A 16532-nucleotide genomic window follows, 5' to 3' on the forward strand; every position below is an offset into this window, starting at 1 on the left:
CATAAGAGTCATAGAATGTTCCCAACTCCCCATAGCCAGTGAAGCAGCAGCAGCAGCTGTGGGGTTAACGAAAAGGAGTCTTAACAGGACAGCGAAACATATTTGCCTAAGCATAACTAGAGGGCTTTCTGTACAAAAGCTGTAGATAAGCCAAAGAAGAGGGGCCTAACCCCAAGCTGCACAGGTCCCAGAGTCCTTACAGTGGAAGTAAACCCATGGATTTAAACAGTTAAAAAAAAGGCATATGGGGAATGCTAACTGCACATTGGCTGTGTTCTCAGCCAAACTATCAAACCATCCAATGGCTGGTGTCATAACGAATCACATGTGCAGCACCATAGCAGTTGAAGATTAAACAGAGGCAAAGATGGCAGCTTCCTTGGCTGAAAACGATAGGGGAGTTTACTTCCACTTTAAGGCAGACTTGTTTGTTCCACTTGGAGACAGCCCAGGGCGACACGGCTTTCTTCACCTGCAGCACAGGGACTGAGATGAACCTTGCTTGTCCAAGGAAAGAACTGGCTTTCAGGGTATTGCCCTTAGGGGAATCAAGATTTGTGGTACTTTTCACATCCAGGAATGACTACCATCCCTTCTTGATGATGAAGAAACAGCTGTTCTCTGTGGTGTCAACCCAGGAGACCTGACCAGAGAGGGTTTCCAGGTGTAGAAAGAACTATTTGTCCTGGAGATGATGATTCGGAAAATAGAGGACATCCCTAAGGAAGAAAAGGCCTGGTCAGGAATATCTCATGGGGAAATGGCGTCATCAGGTAAGGAATTACTGGATCTCTAGTAGTAGACATTCAAGTCTTCTCAGAAACAAGACACACAATAACAGAGTATTGGGCTGAGGTGGACAGAGACTAGGAAAAGGAGAAGGCCCTTCAACTACTGTTATGAAAAGGAAATTAGACGGGTAACTCCCTGGTTGATGGTGAGGGAACTGAGGATAACCACATACTGGATCCCTCCATTGCAGAGCTACGCTGTATACCGACACCTACAGGAAATGAGCAATTTCTAAACGTGGAGACCTGGCGAAAAACCCAGTTGCATAGCAACAGATAGAACATTAGCGCTCCTTACCCTCAGACTAATTCATAAAGGATGCTGTCAATCTTTTTAACCTTAAATAAAAAAAAAAAAATTCAAAGTTTGTGTCAAAATTGTCCAGCAGGGGAAGACTGATTCTCCCCAGCTACTCAGCCAGCCATTTTGCCCTCCAAGCCTCTATCTGGATCCCATGGGTAGACTTTGCAGATGATCATTTGGAACCCTTGAATAGTGAGTGCGTTATAAAGGTCTTTGAAACCAATAGGGACTCTTTAAGACACAAGACTATGTATATTGCTACCCTTTTATGATGAAAAAAATAAAAGACAAGGCTAGAGCCAGCAGGTTGATCATGAAGATGCAGAGTAGTGCAGAATGTATAATTAAGGGCTGAAACTGTCTCTTGTACATCTAAAGTAATAGCAAAAGAGCACAGTTCCTCTGAAAAAAATCTCATCGGAAACAGACTGCGGGTACTCTGAAGCAGATATGGCCAATGCGACTGGTGGCCTACCCTCTTCTAGGGCTGCATGGAAATCAGAGATTGACTTTGTAGGGGAAGGTACAGGCGTGAGCTTAGAAACTCTCTGGTTAACATCTATGTAGAATTGGTGAATGTGGTCACAAACGTTTGTGTGACTGCAGTGAAGGACCTTAATGAAATGGGAGGGGACTCTGCCTCACCCTACAACGCCAAGGGGGACTCCGATGACCCATTAACTATCAGGTCCCTGGTTTCCAGAGTGCAGACAGAACAAGCATCTTCAGACCCATTTGAATTTGAGCGGAGGATCACCTGGTGCAGGATTATCCTCTCTTTCTAGATGTATTTGCTGCAACCGCGTGGTGGTAATACAGCTAAGCTTAGGGTACGAAGCACAACGTCAAGTTACTCGTGCTCAGGCAGCTAGTGGCCGATGACAGTTTGAAGGCCAGAGGTGACCAAGGCCAATATAGGCAGGCAGTAGGAACGGACAAGAGATTGGATTTCTGTGCATCTCTTTCAAAATAGGAACAGTAGTGCCTGCACGCTTAAAGGGGTTGTAAAGGTTCGTTTTTTATTTTCTACATAGGTTCCTTTAAGCTAGTGCATTGTTGGTTCACTTACCTTTTCCTTCGATTTCCCTTCTAAATGTTTTTTTTCTTTGTCTGAATATCTCACTTCCTGTTTCTCCTCAGTAAACTTCTCACCATCATCCGAGCGGTGGTTAGTCAGCCAGAACAGCTTACTGAGGAGGAACAGGAAGTGAGAAATTCAGACAAAGAAAAAAAACATTTAGAAGGGAAATCGAAGGAAAAGGTAAGTGAACCAACAATGCACTAGCGAAAAGGAACCTATTTAGAAAATAAAAAACGAACCTTTACAACCCCTTTAATAGTGAGAAAGTATGCACAGGACACAGCACTCAGTGGATAATAGTGCCGAATCCCTCAATGTAAGCCACTTCCGGAATAAAACCAGTGGTGAACGAACGAGGCAACGCCTAGTGCTCAGCCCAATGAATTTACTAACAAAGTGAGTCTTAAGAGACACAGGACAAGCAAGACTATTGGTTCTGTATCTGAAATGTGCCCCAGGGCTGAGCTGGTGATAGACTGGGGTCTGGAAAGTACCTAAAGCAGACCCAGCGCTCAATGGTCACTTCCAGACCAGACCACTCCTGCAATGTCCAGTGGGGCCTGGGTGCGGCACCCCCGAAATTCAGCTGATCCAGATAATTGATATCTAAAGGTAAGTTCAAACTGCAAAGTAGTGAGTAACCTTGATTGAAGAGGAAATTGTAGAGAATAAAGGAGAAAAAAAAGCTAGTGACATTGGTTCATTTCACAACACAGCTAAAGAAGTCCATTCTCCTAGGACACTAGAAAAAAAAACACCAAACAAATGCATGCTGGGTAAAGGCGATATTTTCCTGGTCTGGTCTACAAATTATTTTTTGGACGTTTTTATCCAATCCTTACGTCTTCAGCAGCAGCAGTATAACATGACTGTTCTAGAACTTCCCTGCATGAGAAAGAAAACTCTGCCCTTGTCCCCATGAATTTAACTGTACAGTGCTGAAATCCGGAGTAACATAGGCTGCCATAGCTGACTTTCCCCTAAAAGGGGGTACTTACATATGTGTGGCTTTTCTATGTTCCAAGTTGCAGACCCAGAAGAAGCAATCAGAATGGACTTGTATACTTTCTCCAGGTCAATTACTACACAGGGAAGCCATCTGACCGGCAAATAGAAGGAAGTCCAATGTTATATTTCATATTTCCTTTAACCACTTCAATACCGGCTACTTATACACCTTCCTGCCCAGACGAATTTTGAGCTTTCAGCGCTGTCACACTTTGAATGACAATTGCGCGGTCATGCTACACTGTACCCAAGCTAAATTTTTATCATTTTGTTCCCACAAATAGAGCTTTCTTTTGGTGGTATTTGATCACCTCTGGGGATTTTTATTATCTGCTAAACAAATTAAAAAAAGGCAGAACATTTTGAAAAAAACATTTTTTTTTGTTTCAGTTACAAAACTTTGTAAATAAGTACGTTTTCTCCTTCACTGATGGACACTGACGGGGCCACAGTGACTGGCACTGATGGGCACCAATGATGTGGCATCAATGAAGTGGCACTGATAGATGGCACTGATATGCGACACAGACACTGATAGGTGGCACAAATAGGCACTGGTAGGTGGCACGGATTGTCCTGGATAGGTGGCATGGATGGGCACGGATAGGCAGCATGGATGGGCACGGATAGGCAGCACGGATGGGCATTGTAGTGTACAGTATTGTATAGGGATGGATGCCAATCAGTGATGCCCATTGTGGGCACTGATTGGCATCCATTATGGGCATTGATTGGCATCCATTGTGGGCACTGACTGGCATCCCAGGTGGTCTAGGGTGGTATACCTGGTGCTGGGCATCCCTGGTGGTCCAGTGTGGGCATCCTCAGGGGGGGCTGTGCTGATAATCGATCAGCACAGACCCCCCCCCCCCCGTCAGAGGAGCAGCCAATCGGCTCTCCTCTACTCGCGTCTGACAGATGCGAGTGAGGAAAAGCCGATCACCGGCTCTTCCTATTTACACTGTGATCAGCCGTGATTGGACACGGCTGATCACATGGTAAAAAGTCTCCATCAGAGACTCTTTACTGAGATCATAGTTGCGGGGTGTCAGACTGACACCCCGCAACAACGATCGCCGATATGCGCGCAGCGGCTTAATATCCTGATCACGTCAGGTCAGGATATTAAAACCACTTTGCCACTGTAATTCTGCTATATGGTGGGCGGCAAGTGGTTAATGCAAACCACTGGTTTGCACATTCAGGTTAACGTCCTCGCCTTCCTCAGCACATACTTGCCTTGCCTACCTTGGGTGCTCCTTTGAGCCACCTGGAGTGAAGACAACACCATCCGAGTCCCTGCAATTGGGAGTTTAAATAGGTCTGAGGACTCTACCTGCCCTTGTGGGACAGCACTGGGGGCCAAGCACAGTCACACTAGAGGAAAGGGAAGAATTCACACGCTCCTTCATAACTTTAAGGCTCAGTTCACACTACTGTGACCTGAAAGTTACGCAACTTATGATGCGACTTAACCGGTTCCAGACCGGCGCATGCCGATGTACGTTGGCAGAATGGCACGGCTGGGCAAATGGGCGTTCCTGTACGTACCTTTAAATTTGCCCATGTGCCATCGCGTGAGCGCCAGCCCGGGACCTCTGTGAGTCGGGTCGTGGGTCCCGTGGACTCGATCACCGCGGGGATACCCGTGATCACCACAGGGAGATGCTAATGTAAGCAAACATCTCCCCGTTCTGCCTAGTGACTGTTTCACTGATCTCTGCTCCCGATGATCGGGAGCAGAGATCAGTGACGTGTCACACGTAGTCACGCCTCCCCGCGGTTAGAATCACTCCCCAGGACATACTTGACCCTTACACTGCCAGGGTCATTTACACAGGAATCCGTGCATTTGTATAGTACTGATTGCTGTATAAATGACAATGGTCCCAAAACGTGTCAAAAATGTCCAATGTGTCCGCCTTAATGTTGCAGGCATGATAAAAAAAAATCACTGATCGCCACCATCACTAGGAAAAGAAAAAAAAAAATTAAGAAAAATCCCATAAAACTATCCCCTATTTCGTAAACGCTATAACTTTTGTGCAAACCAATCAATTAATAAACGCTTATTTCTTGCTATTTTTTTTATTTCACCAAAAATATGTAGAAGAATATGTATCGGCCTAAACTGAGGAAAAAAAAAATAAATGGGGGATATTTATTATAGCAAAATGCGAAAAATTAGTTTTTTCAAAATTGACGCTTTTTTTTGTTTATAGCGCAAAAAATAAAAAACGCAGCAGTGATCAAATACCACCAAAAGAAAGCTCTATTTGTTGGGGGGGGGGATGTCGCAGTCACGATAAAAATCACTGATCGCTGCCATTACTAAAATTTATAAAAATGCGTTAAAACGATCCCCTATTTTGTAGACGCTATAACTTTTGTGCAAACCAATCAATAAACGTTTATTGCGATTTTTTTTTATTTTTTATACTAAACATGTAGAAGAATACGTATCAGCCTAAACTGAGAAAAAACATTTTTTTTTATATATTTATTATAGCAAAAAGTAAAAAAAAATTTTTTTTCAAAATTATAACTTTTTTTTGTTTATAGCACAAAAAATAAAAACCGCAAAGGTGATCAAATACCACAAAAAGAAAGCTCTATTTGTGGGGAAAAAAGGACGTCAATTTTGTTTGGGAGCCACGTCGCACGACCGCGCAATTGTCAGTTAAAGTGACGCAGTGCCGAATCGCAAAAAGTGCTCTTGGTCAGGAAGGGGGTACAATTTTGAGGGGTTGAAGCGGTTAAGTACTACTTTGGTGCCACTTGATGCAATTTTGAAGTGAGGGAGGGGCTACACTGCACAGAATTCCTGTGTAATCTTCCTGTAAAGTTGGATCCAAATCACATCAATATAGATAAGGACTCGACTTCCATTAAAGTCTATGGGTACAAGTTGGATAGAAGTCACCTTGAAGTAGTACAGGAACCTTTTCTAAAGTCGGAGCATCTTCAGTAATGCGACTTGGAGTCTCACAAGTTGTGGAAGTGTGAACCAAGCCTAATATACTTTGCAGTGGAGCTGCAACCTGCATTACAAGGTGTTCTTTGCTCATTAAGGTCTAGAGGACATAGAAAAGATCTACTTATCGGATTCTCCAGCCATGCTGCTAGACTGGTCCCCACAGCATCTTCTCCCCCACATGCCACCGGTCTAAGGGCCGGTGCACTTAGGGTAGATGGCCCTGCTTTTGGTGTGATGACACCGTGAGACAGTCCACTGCTAGGGCGTGAAAGAGCACCCTCTGCTGGGGGAGAGGAGGTGGGTAGATGGCCCTGCTTTTGGTGTGATGACACTGTGAGACAGTCCACTGCTAGGGTGTGAAAGAGCACCCTCTGCTGGGGGAGAGGAGGTGGGTAGATGGCCCTGCTTTTGGTGTGATGACACCGTGAGACAGTCCACTGCCAGGGCGTGAAAGAGCACCCTCTGCTGCGGGAGAGGAGGTGGGTAGATGGCCCTGCTTTTGGTGTGATGACACTGTGAGACAGTCCACTGCTAGGGTGTGAAAGAGCACCCTCTGCTGGGGGAGAGGAGGTGGGTAGATGGCTCTGCTTTTGGTGTGATGACACTGTGAGACAGTCCACTGCTAGGGTGTGAAAGAGCACCCTCTGCTGGGGGAGAGGAGGTGGGTAGATGGCCCTGCTTTTGGTGTGATGACACCGTGAGACAGTCCACTGCTATGGTGTGAAAGAGCACCCTCTGCTGGAGGAAGAGGAGGTGGGTAGATGGCCCTGCTTTTGGTGTGATGACACTGTGAGACAGTCCACTGCTAGGGTGAGAAAGAGCACCCTCTGCTGGGGGAGAGGAGGTGGGTAGATGGCCCTGCTTTTGGTGTGATGACCCTGTGAGACAGTCCACTGCTAGGGTGAGAAAGAGCACCCTCTGCTGGGGGAGAGGAGGTGGGTAGATGGCCCTGCTTTTGGTGTGATGACCCTGTGAGACAGTCCACTGCTAGGGTGTGAAAGAGCACCCTCTGCTGGGGGAGAGGAGGTGGGTAGATGGCCCTGCTTTTGGTGTGATGACACTGTGAGACAGTCCACTGCTAGGGTGAGAAAGAGCACCCTCTGCTGGGGGAAGAGGAGGTGGGTAGATGGCCCTGCTTTTGGTGTGATGACACTGAGACAGTCCACTGCTAGGGCGTGAAAGAGCACCCTCTGCTGGGGGAGAGGAGGTGGGTAGATGGCCCTGCTTTTGGTGTGATGACACCGTGAGACAGTCCACTGCTTAGGTGTGAAAGAGCACCCTCTGCTGGGGGAGAGGAGGTGCTTTTTACCCTCCTGAAGACTAAGCAAGCAGTTTACCTTTGCAGAGCAGGCACAGCCCCACTGTAAGGAAGGATTTTTCACATTTCCTTGATTTGGGCTTTAATTCCTGAAATGCATTTAGTAGTACGAGCAGCCAGCCAATCATGTGTGTTTTGCAATGTACGTGTAGTGACAATGAACATTGTGCCAGGAGGAGAATTAAATGAACAAAGGAATGACCTCATCAATTCATGGCTGTGCCCTGACCGTGCCATCACCAGCTGTGAAGTGACCCAGCTGTATTGATGAACTGTAGTAGATAAGCCAGCCTGGCTCTGGTGTGTAGTAAGATTGTCTCAGAATAAGATCCACAAAAATACAAATCCTTATGAAAGAAAACATTTCCAGGTTTAGTATTTCAATTGTATATTTAGCCATTTGCTTGAAGTTTTAAAGCTGAACTATGGACAAGTATGAAAATTCAAATATTACCAATTCTTACCAGGCAGTAACACTTAAGGCCTCATTTAGGCTTGCTGTTGGGGGGAGGGGCAGTGAAAATGTGCAGATTAGCCATATTTTTGCCCCCCCCCCCCCCCCCTTAAGGTGCAATAGGCGCATTTTTAAGAAACCATGGGGTTAAACCAATCGGTGAGGAGGCCTTGCATCGCTTCCTCAACGCCTGTCAGTAGCCTCTGGATAGCAATTAGAATACAGATCGGGCTTGAGAGGCACAGGAGATTTAGAAGCAGGAACCCTCAAAGTGATATAAAGGCTTTATTTATTTTATTTTTTTATTAAAAAATATGGCATACTACCTACTCTGTGTAATAGTGTTGCACAGAGCAGCCCCAATCCTCCTCGGATCCCCCACCGGTGCTCCTGGCCCCTCCCTTCTGCTGAGTGCCCCCACAGCAAGTAGCTTGCTGTGGGGGCACCCGAGCCGCTGCTCTGCATGTCCAGTCACACACAGAGCCGTGGCCACCCCGCCCCCACTTTACCCTCATTGGATCACTGGCTGTGATTGACAGCAGCGGGAGCCAATGAGGAGAGGGAGTCCCTGGAGAGCCAGAGCTGTCATGCACATCACTAGATCATGATGGGGCTCAGGTAAGTATTGGGGGGGCTGCTGCCCAAAAAAAATGTTTTTTCTTTTTAACCTTTGTACATAGAATGCATGAAGATAAAGAACCTTGAGCCTTTACAAACACTTTAGGCCCGGGTTCAGACTTTTTCGAACACAGACATCGCATATGATTCGTACCCGCACTGCTGGTGCAGATCAAATGCGATTGTCTGTGCAATGCGAGTTCAGCCATACAGGCTGAACTCGCATTGGATTCACACAAAAAAAAAAAGTGCAGGAAACCCCCCCCCCCCCCCCCCCGCACTGGAATTGGATTGTTCTCACCCATGCGACTCGAATCCAGTCCGAATCCACAGTTAGCACTGCAATCTGTGAACTGATCTGGGGGTGTCATTAACATTGTATTGACACCAGCAGCAGTTCACAGAGGGCAGTGCGAACTGACTGCGGGAGAGATGCAATGCGGGAACTGGTGCTGGAATGGCGCTGGTTCCCGCATTGCTACAGTGCAAACCCGGGCTCAACGAGCCTGCACTGACCTCTGTAGCGGCAGACACTGCGGAGGCATTTGTTCTTAAATGCCAAATCAGAAAGTACTTTATAGCTGCCCTCCAGGAATCTGTTATTTATTAATGATTGGGTCCAGCGTGGTTACATCTAATTCATAATATCTAACATGTGGGGGTCTGCAGAAATTCACTGTAGCTCCCCCCTACCAGCAGAAACTCAGCAGCTCAGCTCACCCTGCTACCCCCCCCCCGCCCCCCCAAATCAGTGACTTAGCACCAACTCTCCTTTCCCAGCATCAACCTGGCAGCCTGATTTTAGTGCTTCTCTTGTGACCTTGTGATCTCAAACTGGCGACCCTCCAGCTGTTGCAAAACTACAAGTCCCATGAGGCATTGCAAGGCTGACAGTTACAAGCACGACTCCCACAGGCAAAAGCATGATGGGACTTGTAGTTTTGCAACAGCTGGAGGGTCGCACGTTTGAGACCCCTGCCTTAGAGGATGAATTGCTTCACAGTGCCTGCAGCTACAGTGGTGATGGCCTATATTAAAACATTGTCACTGATTTTAAAGGATAAGTTCACCTTTGAGAACATGTTACATATGTTTTTAGGGTGGAACATGTAACATGTTCCCAATGCTGCAGCCGCTGTGTGATCTCGGCACTCCCTGTGACAGCAGTACGGGGAGAAGTTCCCTGCACTAGCTGTCCATTTTTTAAATCAGCTCTGTGTGAATGAACTACAAGCCCTGACATCCTTTGCGGCTGTCCGCTTCCTGGCAGTGTATCTGCTTGCCTGTGCATGATGTCCGGGCAAATAGATACATTGACAGATCTGAAGGAGACCTGCATATGGCGCTAACGATCTGCCGATCGCTGGTGCAATGCTTTACAGCAGGGATCTCAAAACTGGCAGCCCTTTAGCTGTTGCAAAACTACAAGTCGCCTGAGGTATTGCAAGGCTGACCGTTACAAGAATGACTCCCTCAAGCAGAGGCATGATAGGACTTGTAGTTCTGCAACAGCTGGAGGACCCCCAGTTTGAGACCCCTGCTTTACAGGCTCCAAAAAAAAAAAAAGAGGCACATTTCTTTATCGTAAATCACTGGACACAGAGCCATAGTAGTTACTATGTGGGTTATAGGCCACCTTTAGGTGATAGACACTGGCACACCCTAAGACAGGATGTTCACTCCCCATTACTGGGAGTACCTTAATTTTTTTCGCCAGTGTCTAAGATGTTGGTCACGAGTAAAGATGTGCTGAGCTCCACTGGAGCAATCCTTTGCTGGCAAGCTGTGCAAAGCTTGTGTTAAAAGTGTCTTTTCAGGCCAAATTGAATGGTAGCCGGGCCTTGTGTCGGAAGAAACGAGGTTTAGCCTGTAACGCTTCTCTTTTTTGAGAGCTGGACCCCAGGATCCAGTGCTTTGCTTTTTTCAGCCATAAAGCTTCCTGGCGGGGTGCTATACGGGTCCAAGGGAGTGGAACCCCCGATAACAAGGGGTCCTTGAAGTTTTTTTTTTTTTAAACGGAGCCCGCCGTGAGGGGTGAAGATTGGGTCCGTTTGGTTTTACCACAGAACCCTGCAGCGGGATAAGGTAAGTGGAGATTCCTAAGGAATTTTAAATTTTGTTATGGATTTTCTCCTTGTAGTAAATGTTGCTATGCAAAAATGTGCATTTATTATTATTATTTTTTTTTTTTTAAAAGTGAACTTATCCTTTAAGGAATGTAAATATTTGAATGCCCACTACCAATAGTGTTATAAGCAGGAAAAATAATTCCATAACAGAATCTACAGGCGACCACTAGAGGGAGCATTTATAAATCTTAATAGGAAATATTCTGTAGTAATAAAATGTGGAAAAGCAAATACCCAAAACGCATACTCTCGGAGAACAGAGTTTTCTTTTAAAAGCATTTCATTTCCCAGGCAGCAACATAATGGACATCCTCCCATACACAAAACACACGTTTTCTTTTTTTTTTAGGTTTTATTTTTTTAATACAGTAAGAAATATTGCACATGATCAACATGTCTGTTCTGTATCAGTCCTTTCTTTGAACAAACGAAAATATAAGCGCAAGATGTCTCCACGATCTGATCTGTGGGTACGCTGGTGGCAGGGGAGTGGGCATTGTATGCTGGCACCCCCTTCAGTTTGTTTGTTACTGTTCAGTCTTCCTGGCAGATACAGGGTGCTGTGCCACTGCTAAGCAGTTCATCTTTAAAAACAAGCAAGCCACCGGCGTAAAAGGAAATAGCGAGCATCAGCCTCTGTCCTGTGATCATCCTCGTCTGTATTGCCTTTGGATTGCACGTCGTGATGGAATAACCTCCCGCTGCCACCAAATAGGGCCCCAATGCCCCTGTTACCGGGACGAAAAAAAAAAAAAAAAAAATGGCTGCTGCCCTCGAGGCCCGAACAAAGTCTGTGTGCTGCAGCACCATAAGAAGAGGAAAGCTTAATAGCACTATATAATGCAGCATGTTTGTATAGAGGGGCGGATGGGTCACCCACGCAAATACAGCATCGAAAACTCAAAGCAATGTGATTTAGCAGGCACAGTCCCCTCCCTAGTGCAGGGTAAGTCGCATGATAGGAAGGGGCCAATCCCACATGCCCTGGATCCTGAGCACAAGCACCCTGTGCATATATAGCTGTATGTCTCTATTTTTTTATTTTTTTCACAGTCATTGCCATTCCCGACACATCAAAGTGCACCTCATTATTTAGTTATGCGCCAACGGGTCTGTAATGTTTCTACATAGGTGTGATCACACTTCTTTATAGTAGTATGTATGTATGGTGTGCCCACCTAGGAGGCTGGCTTCCCTTGGCTATAATGAGAGCACCGATAGATCCCTCTGTGACTGTAGCAGGAACTGTGCAAAAAGAGGAGCAAACGCCTTCTTAGCCTACATGTGCATCTATGTATACGGACAGTGTATACACCATTATATACAGCAGAGTTAATTCTGTATACTGACAAGAACTCTATAAACAGCAGGGCTTCGCCTCCGTATACTGTTCCCCTGTAAAGAGACCCAACGCAGAGCCTTTTCTAGCTTGGGTATTGAGAGAAGAGCCCTGTCTAAGCGTTGCCCATAACAACCAGCACATCCTTTCGTAAAGAGACCCTATCAGCAACTTAAAAAATTTCATATTTTTAAAGCTCATTTGCAGTGTTTAACTTAAAATATTAGATTTTTTTTTTTTACTTCATTTTATTAAAATTTGTTCATTTAGACTGCACGTTCGTTTTTCGGCCAGTTAATGCGCACAAAATCGATAATCTTTGGGATGTTTTTGAGCCGAAAAAACGAAGGACAAGTTTGGAGATTTTTTGCCGAACGAGCGATAAATTGAAAGGTTAATGTGTTTCCCATCTGAACTGTCTGCACTAGGTATATGTAAAAAAAAAAATGAACAAAAAATGCACTCATTTATGTCCACTGAACGATTTATCAGTCATTACATGATAGCACTATCGTTTGCGCTTACGGCCGAATGTTCGTTTTTCGAAAATGGGTTCGGGTAATTTTTCACATAGTGCATGGCCAGCATTAGTAGTCGGCAGCAGAGGAGGGCAGAACTCCTCCACCAGATCCTGCAGCTCACTACAGCCCTCCTCCTCCACCAGATCCTGCAGCTCACTACAGCCCTCCTCCACCAGATCCTGCAGCTCACTACAGCCCTCCTCCACCAGATCCTGCAGCTCACTCCAGCCCTCCTCCACCAGATCCTGCAGCTCACTCCAGCCCTCCTCCACCAGATCCTGCAGCTCACTCCAGCCCTCCTCCACCAGATCCTGCAGCTCACTCCAGCCCTCCTCCACCAGATCCTGCAGCTCACTACAGCCCTCCTCCACCAGATCCTGCAGCTCACTACAGCCCTCCTCCACCAGATCCTGCAGCTCACTACAGCTCTCCTCCACCAGATCCTGCAGTTCACTACAGCCCTCCTCCACCAGATCCTGCAGTTCACTACAGCCCTCCTCCACCAGATCCTGCAGTTCACTACAGCCCTCCTCCACAAGATCCTGCAGTTCACTACAGCCCTCCTCCACAAGATCCTGCAGTTCGCTACAGCCCTCCTCCACCAGATCCTGCAGTTCGCTACAGCTCTCCTCCACCAGATCCTGCAGCTCACTACAGCCCTCCTCCACCAGATCCTGCAGCTCACTCCAGCCCTCCTTCACCAGTTCCTGCAGCTCACTCCAGCCCTCCTCCACCAGATCCTGCAGTTCACTACAGCTCTCCTCCACCAGATCCTGCAGCTCACTCCAGCCCTCCTCCACCAGATCCTGCAGCTCACTCCAGCCCTCCTCCTCCACCAGATCCTGCAGCTCACTACAGCCCTCCTCCACCAGATCCTGCGGCTCACTCCAGCCCTCCTCCTCCACCAGATCCTGCAGCTCACTACAGCCCTCCTCCACCAGATCCTGCAGCTCACTACAGCCCTCCTCCACCAGATCCTGCAGCTCACTCCAGCCCTCCTCCACCAGATCCTGCAGCTCACTCCAGCCCTCCTTCACCAGATCCTGCAGCTCACTACAGCCCTCCTCCACCAGATCCTGCGGCTCACTCCAGCCCTCCTCCTCCACCAGATCCTGCAGCTCACTACAGCCCTCCTCCACCAGATCCTGCAGCTCACTACAGCCCTCCTCCACCAGATCCTGCAGCTCACTCCAGCTCTCCTCCACCAGATCCTGCAGCTCACTCCAGCTCTCCTTCACCAGTTCCTGCAGCTCACTCCAGCTCTCCTTCACCAGTTCCTGCAGCTCACCCAAGCCCTCCTCCACCAGATCCTGCAGCTCACTCCAGCCCTCCTTCACCAGTTCCTGCAGCTCACTACAGCCCCCCTCCAGACCCTTCACACTTTCTGCTTCCAATCTCCGCCCCCATCTTCTTCCCCAGAAGCAAGGTAAGGGGGTGCACTGTGATGTAAAGAAAGGGGGGGGGGGGTAGGCTCTTGACATCTAGTCTTAAACCTGGTACACACTATGAATTTTTCCGTTCAACCCAGCAAGTTGAACGAAAAAAAAAATAAAAAAAACATTCAGCTATGGTCAGAGTCACTGTACTATCTCTACGACATTAGTACAGCGATCTCCCCGCACTGAGCTGTTGTGTTCTGACAGGGGGACGGCCCCCCGCCAGAACACTGAACATCGTTCTCTGCCATTGGCTGACAGCGCTGACCTGGAGCTGGTTTTCTATCAAGCTCGTCCAACAGGAGCCTCCGTTGAACCAGCTGGCATACACACGGGCCGAATGTCGGCCCTTTTTTTTTAGTGAACTTTGGCTTTACAGATACAACTGGCCCTTTGAGGGCAACCATAATGCTAATGTGGCCTGAGATGAAATCAACTTTGACACCCCTGCCATAAAGTGTCACTTAATGTAGGTGACATCCGAGTCTCCTGACATCCAAGATGGCAATGCCCAGCAGCAGTCTTGGGGCTTCTACATATCTACACAAGGGAGGCTTTTACAGTTCTAACATGCATAAAACATATAGTGAATAAAAAATGCTATGGGAAGATTGTTGTCGAAATAAATTGGGTGACAGGGTCTCTTTAGGTTCTGCCATGCTGGCTGTAACAGAAAACAGACTTGAGGCGATTCCACCCTCATCATCACTAACAAGATCCTCATCTCCTTTAAAGAATATGGTTCAATGCACTTTTACAGAGAGGAGCACCAAAAAGGCATCTTATGAAAGGTTTACGTGAGAAGCCACTGATGGAAGATTCTATTCTGCATGCTACGTTAGGGGCCCGATCTACTTCAGCACCCGCAACAAGCATGTGGCCTGGAAGCCGAAAAAAAACAAAAAAAAAACGGCAGGCTTCCCACACAGGTAGGTTGCTTCGTGACAAGGTTGTCTTCATTGTTAAATGTCAACCAATGGGAAAGAAGCAATTTTGTCTGCGTTGGAAACGTATGCAGTCTGTATTTGAAAAACAAGCCCCGCCCACTCATCAGCATCACACATACAGGTAAGTGCACACACTTGTATCATACAGACATACACACAGTGTATATATATGTATACATACATGTCTGTGCGATATGTGATGTGCTGCGTCATCAACATTCTTATAGAAGGAATTTCAACGACGACCATCTGGCTTACAAAAAAAAAAAAAAGGTCTACATATATATATAGAATTATATATATTTATACAGCTCCCCATAGTGCAGCTGCTTCTGGTTGAACTAAAGTGTCATAAGAAAATATTTTTTTATTTGATATTTCCCCCCTCCCCACTAAAAATCACCCGTCCGCCCATCACGGCACTTGTGTCCTTGGGTGTCGCACGCTTTTCAAGGAAACCGATTAATAATCCACTACAACTGCTTTGTCGCAACCCTGCTGCTGGGGTCCATACAATCCACCGTCACGGCATTCCCTGCTACATCACTATGCTTTGTCCATCATCATGCCAAAGACATGTCTTTTTTTTTTATTTTTATAGCATTCTATACTACGTAGGAACACCCGGTAAAAGGCTAGGCCGCCGGACCCCCGAGCAGGCCCTCCATGTTTAAAAAAAAAAAAAAAAAAAAAAAAAAAAAATGTGATTAGCCATCTCTACTTGCAGCCAGAACTGCAGTGTTTAATCCAGTGTGGATTATTATCACACTGCCAACATCTGGCTATCTCTGCCCGCAGGAGGGTGGCACTGCCCATCCAGAGTGCACATTCTGCCAAGGAATGGGTGGATTGTCTGTGCAAGTGGGGCAAAGTCTGGTTGCGGCTAGGGGGAGCAGGTTTATCCATTTGGTTGGCCCTGGGTATTCCTTGCTTGAGGTTGTCCCTCGGCCCTCCGGGAGTTCACTGGGTGCCTATGCAGAAAAGGGCCCCCCGTTCTTATCCACTCATCTAGTGTTGGAGGAGTCAGGAGGTTCCTGGCCTGCCTCCCAAGAAGCGTCGGGGGGCTCGCTGGGCCGCAGCGTGGGATCCTGTGGGGGCTGCATTTCAGAAGGTGCTGAGGTTTCAGAGGTGCTGGAGGAAGCGTGCTCTGTAAAAGAGTGAAGTTCTGTTGGTGTGGCGGTCTGCATGATCTTCTGCCTCACCTCGCGGATCTTCAGTTGGAGACACACCTTTGTGGGGAAGATGTCAGAGTAGCGGGATTGGAAGGCGGCAGTGGCCTGGGCTAAGAAGAAAAAACAAGAAGAGTTATGCTGACCATACATTATACAATTTTCTTGATCAATTTACATAGTTACATAGTTAGTCAGGTTGAAAAAAGACACAAGTCCATCTATTTCAACCATAAAAATAAATAAAACAAAAAATATCATATCATACAATCCCATATACCCAATCCTATACCCACAGTTGATCCAGAGGAAGGCGAAAAAAAAAAACGTCTAAAAGTAAAAACCACAGAGATGATCAAACGTCACCAAAAGAAAGCTCTATTTGTGGGGGAAAAAAGGACATCAATTTTGTTTGGGTACGTCGTTGCACGACCGCGCAA

The 16532-nt window shown here is 46.8% G+C and overlaps 1 protein-coding gene across 9 annotated transcripts in view; it reads right to left on the reverse strand.

Moving 5' to 3' along the window:
* Window positions 1–15605: 15605 nt before the first annotated feature.
* CIC (capicua transcriptional repressor) overlaps window positions 15606–16532 on the reverse strand; it is a 240222-nt gene continuing 239295 nt past the window's right edge. For 4 of the 9 annotated variants that reach the window (XM_077456633.1, XM_077456627.1, XM_077456628.1 and 1 more), the window contains one exon: window positions 15928–16205. In XM_077456633.1, coding sequence (XP_077312759.1) covers window positions 15928–16205 — 278 coding nt within the window. Of the gene's footprint in view, window positions 16206–16532 lie in introns of all 9 variants that reach the window. The other 5 variants (XM_077456632.1, XM_077456631.1, XM_077456624.1 and 2 more) reach the window with 3 other exon arrangements.

This window comes from Lithobates pipiens, unplaced genomic scaffold (genome assembly GCF_037356315.1).
Source record: "Lithobates pipiens isolate NorthernLeopardFrog02 unplaced genomic scaffold, aLitPip1_a1.2 Scaffold_27, whole genome shotgun sequence".
NCBI lineage: Eukaryota > Metazoa > Chordata > Amphibia > Anura > Ranidae > Lithobates > Lithobates pipiens.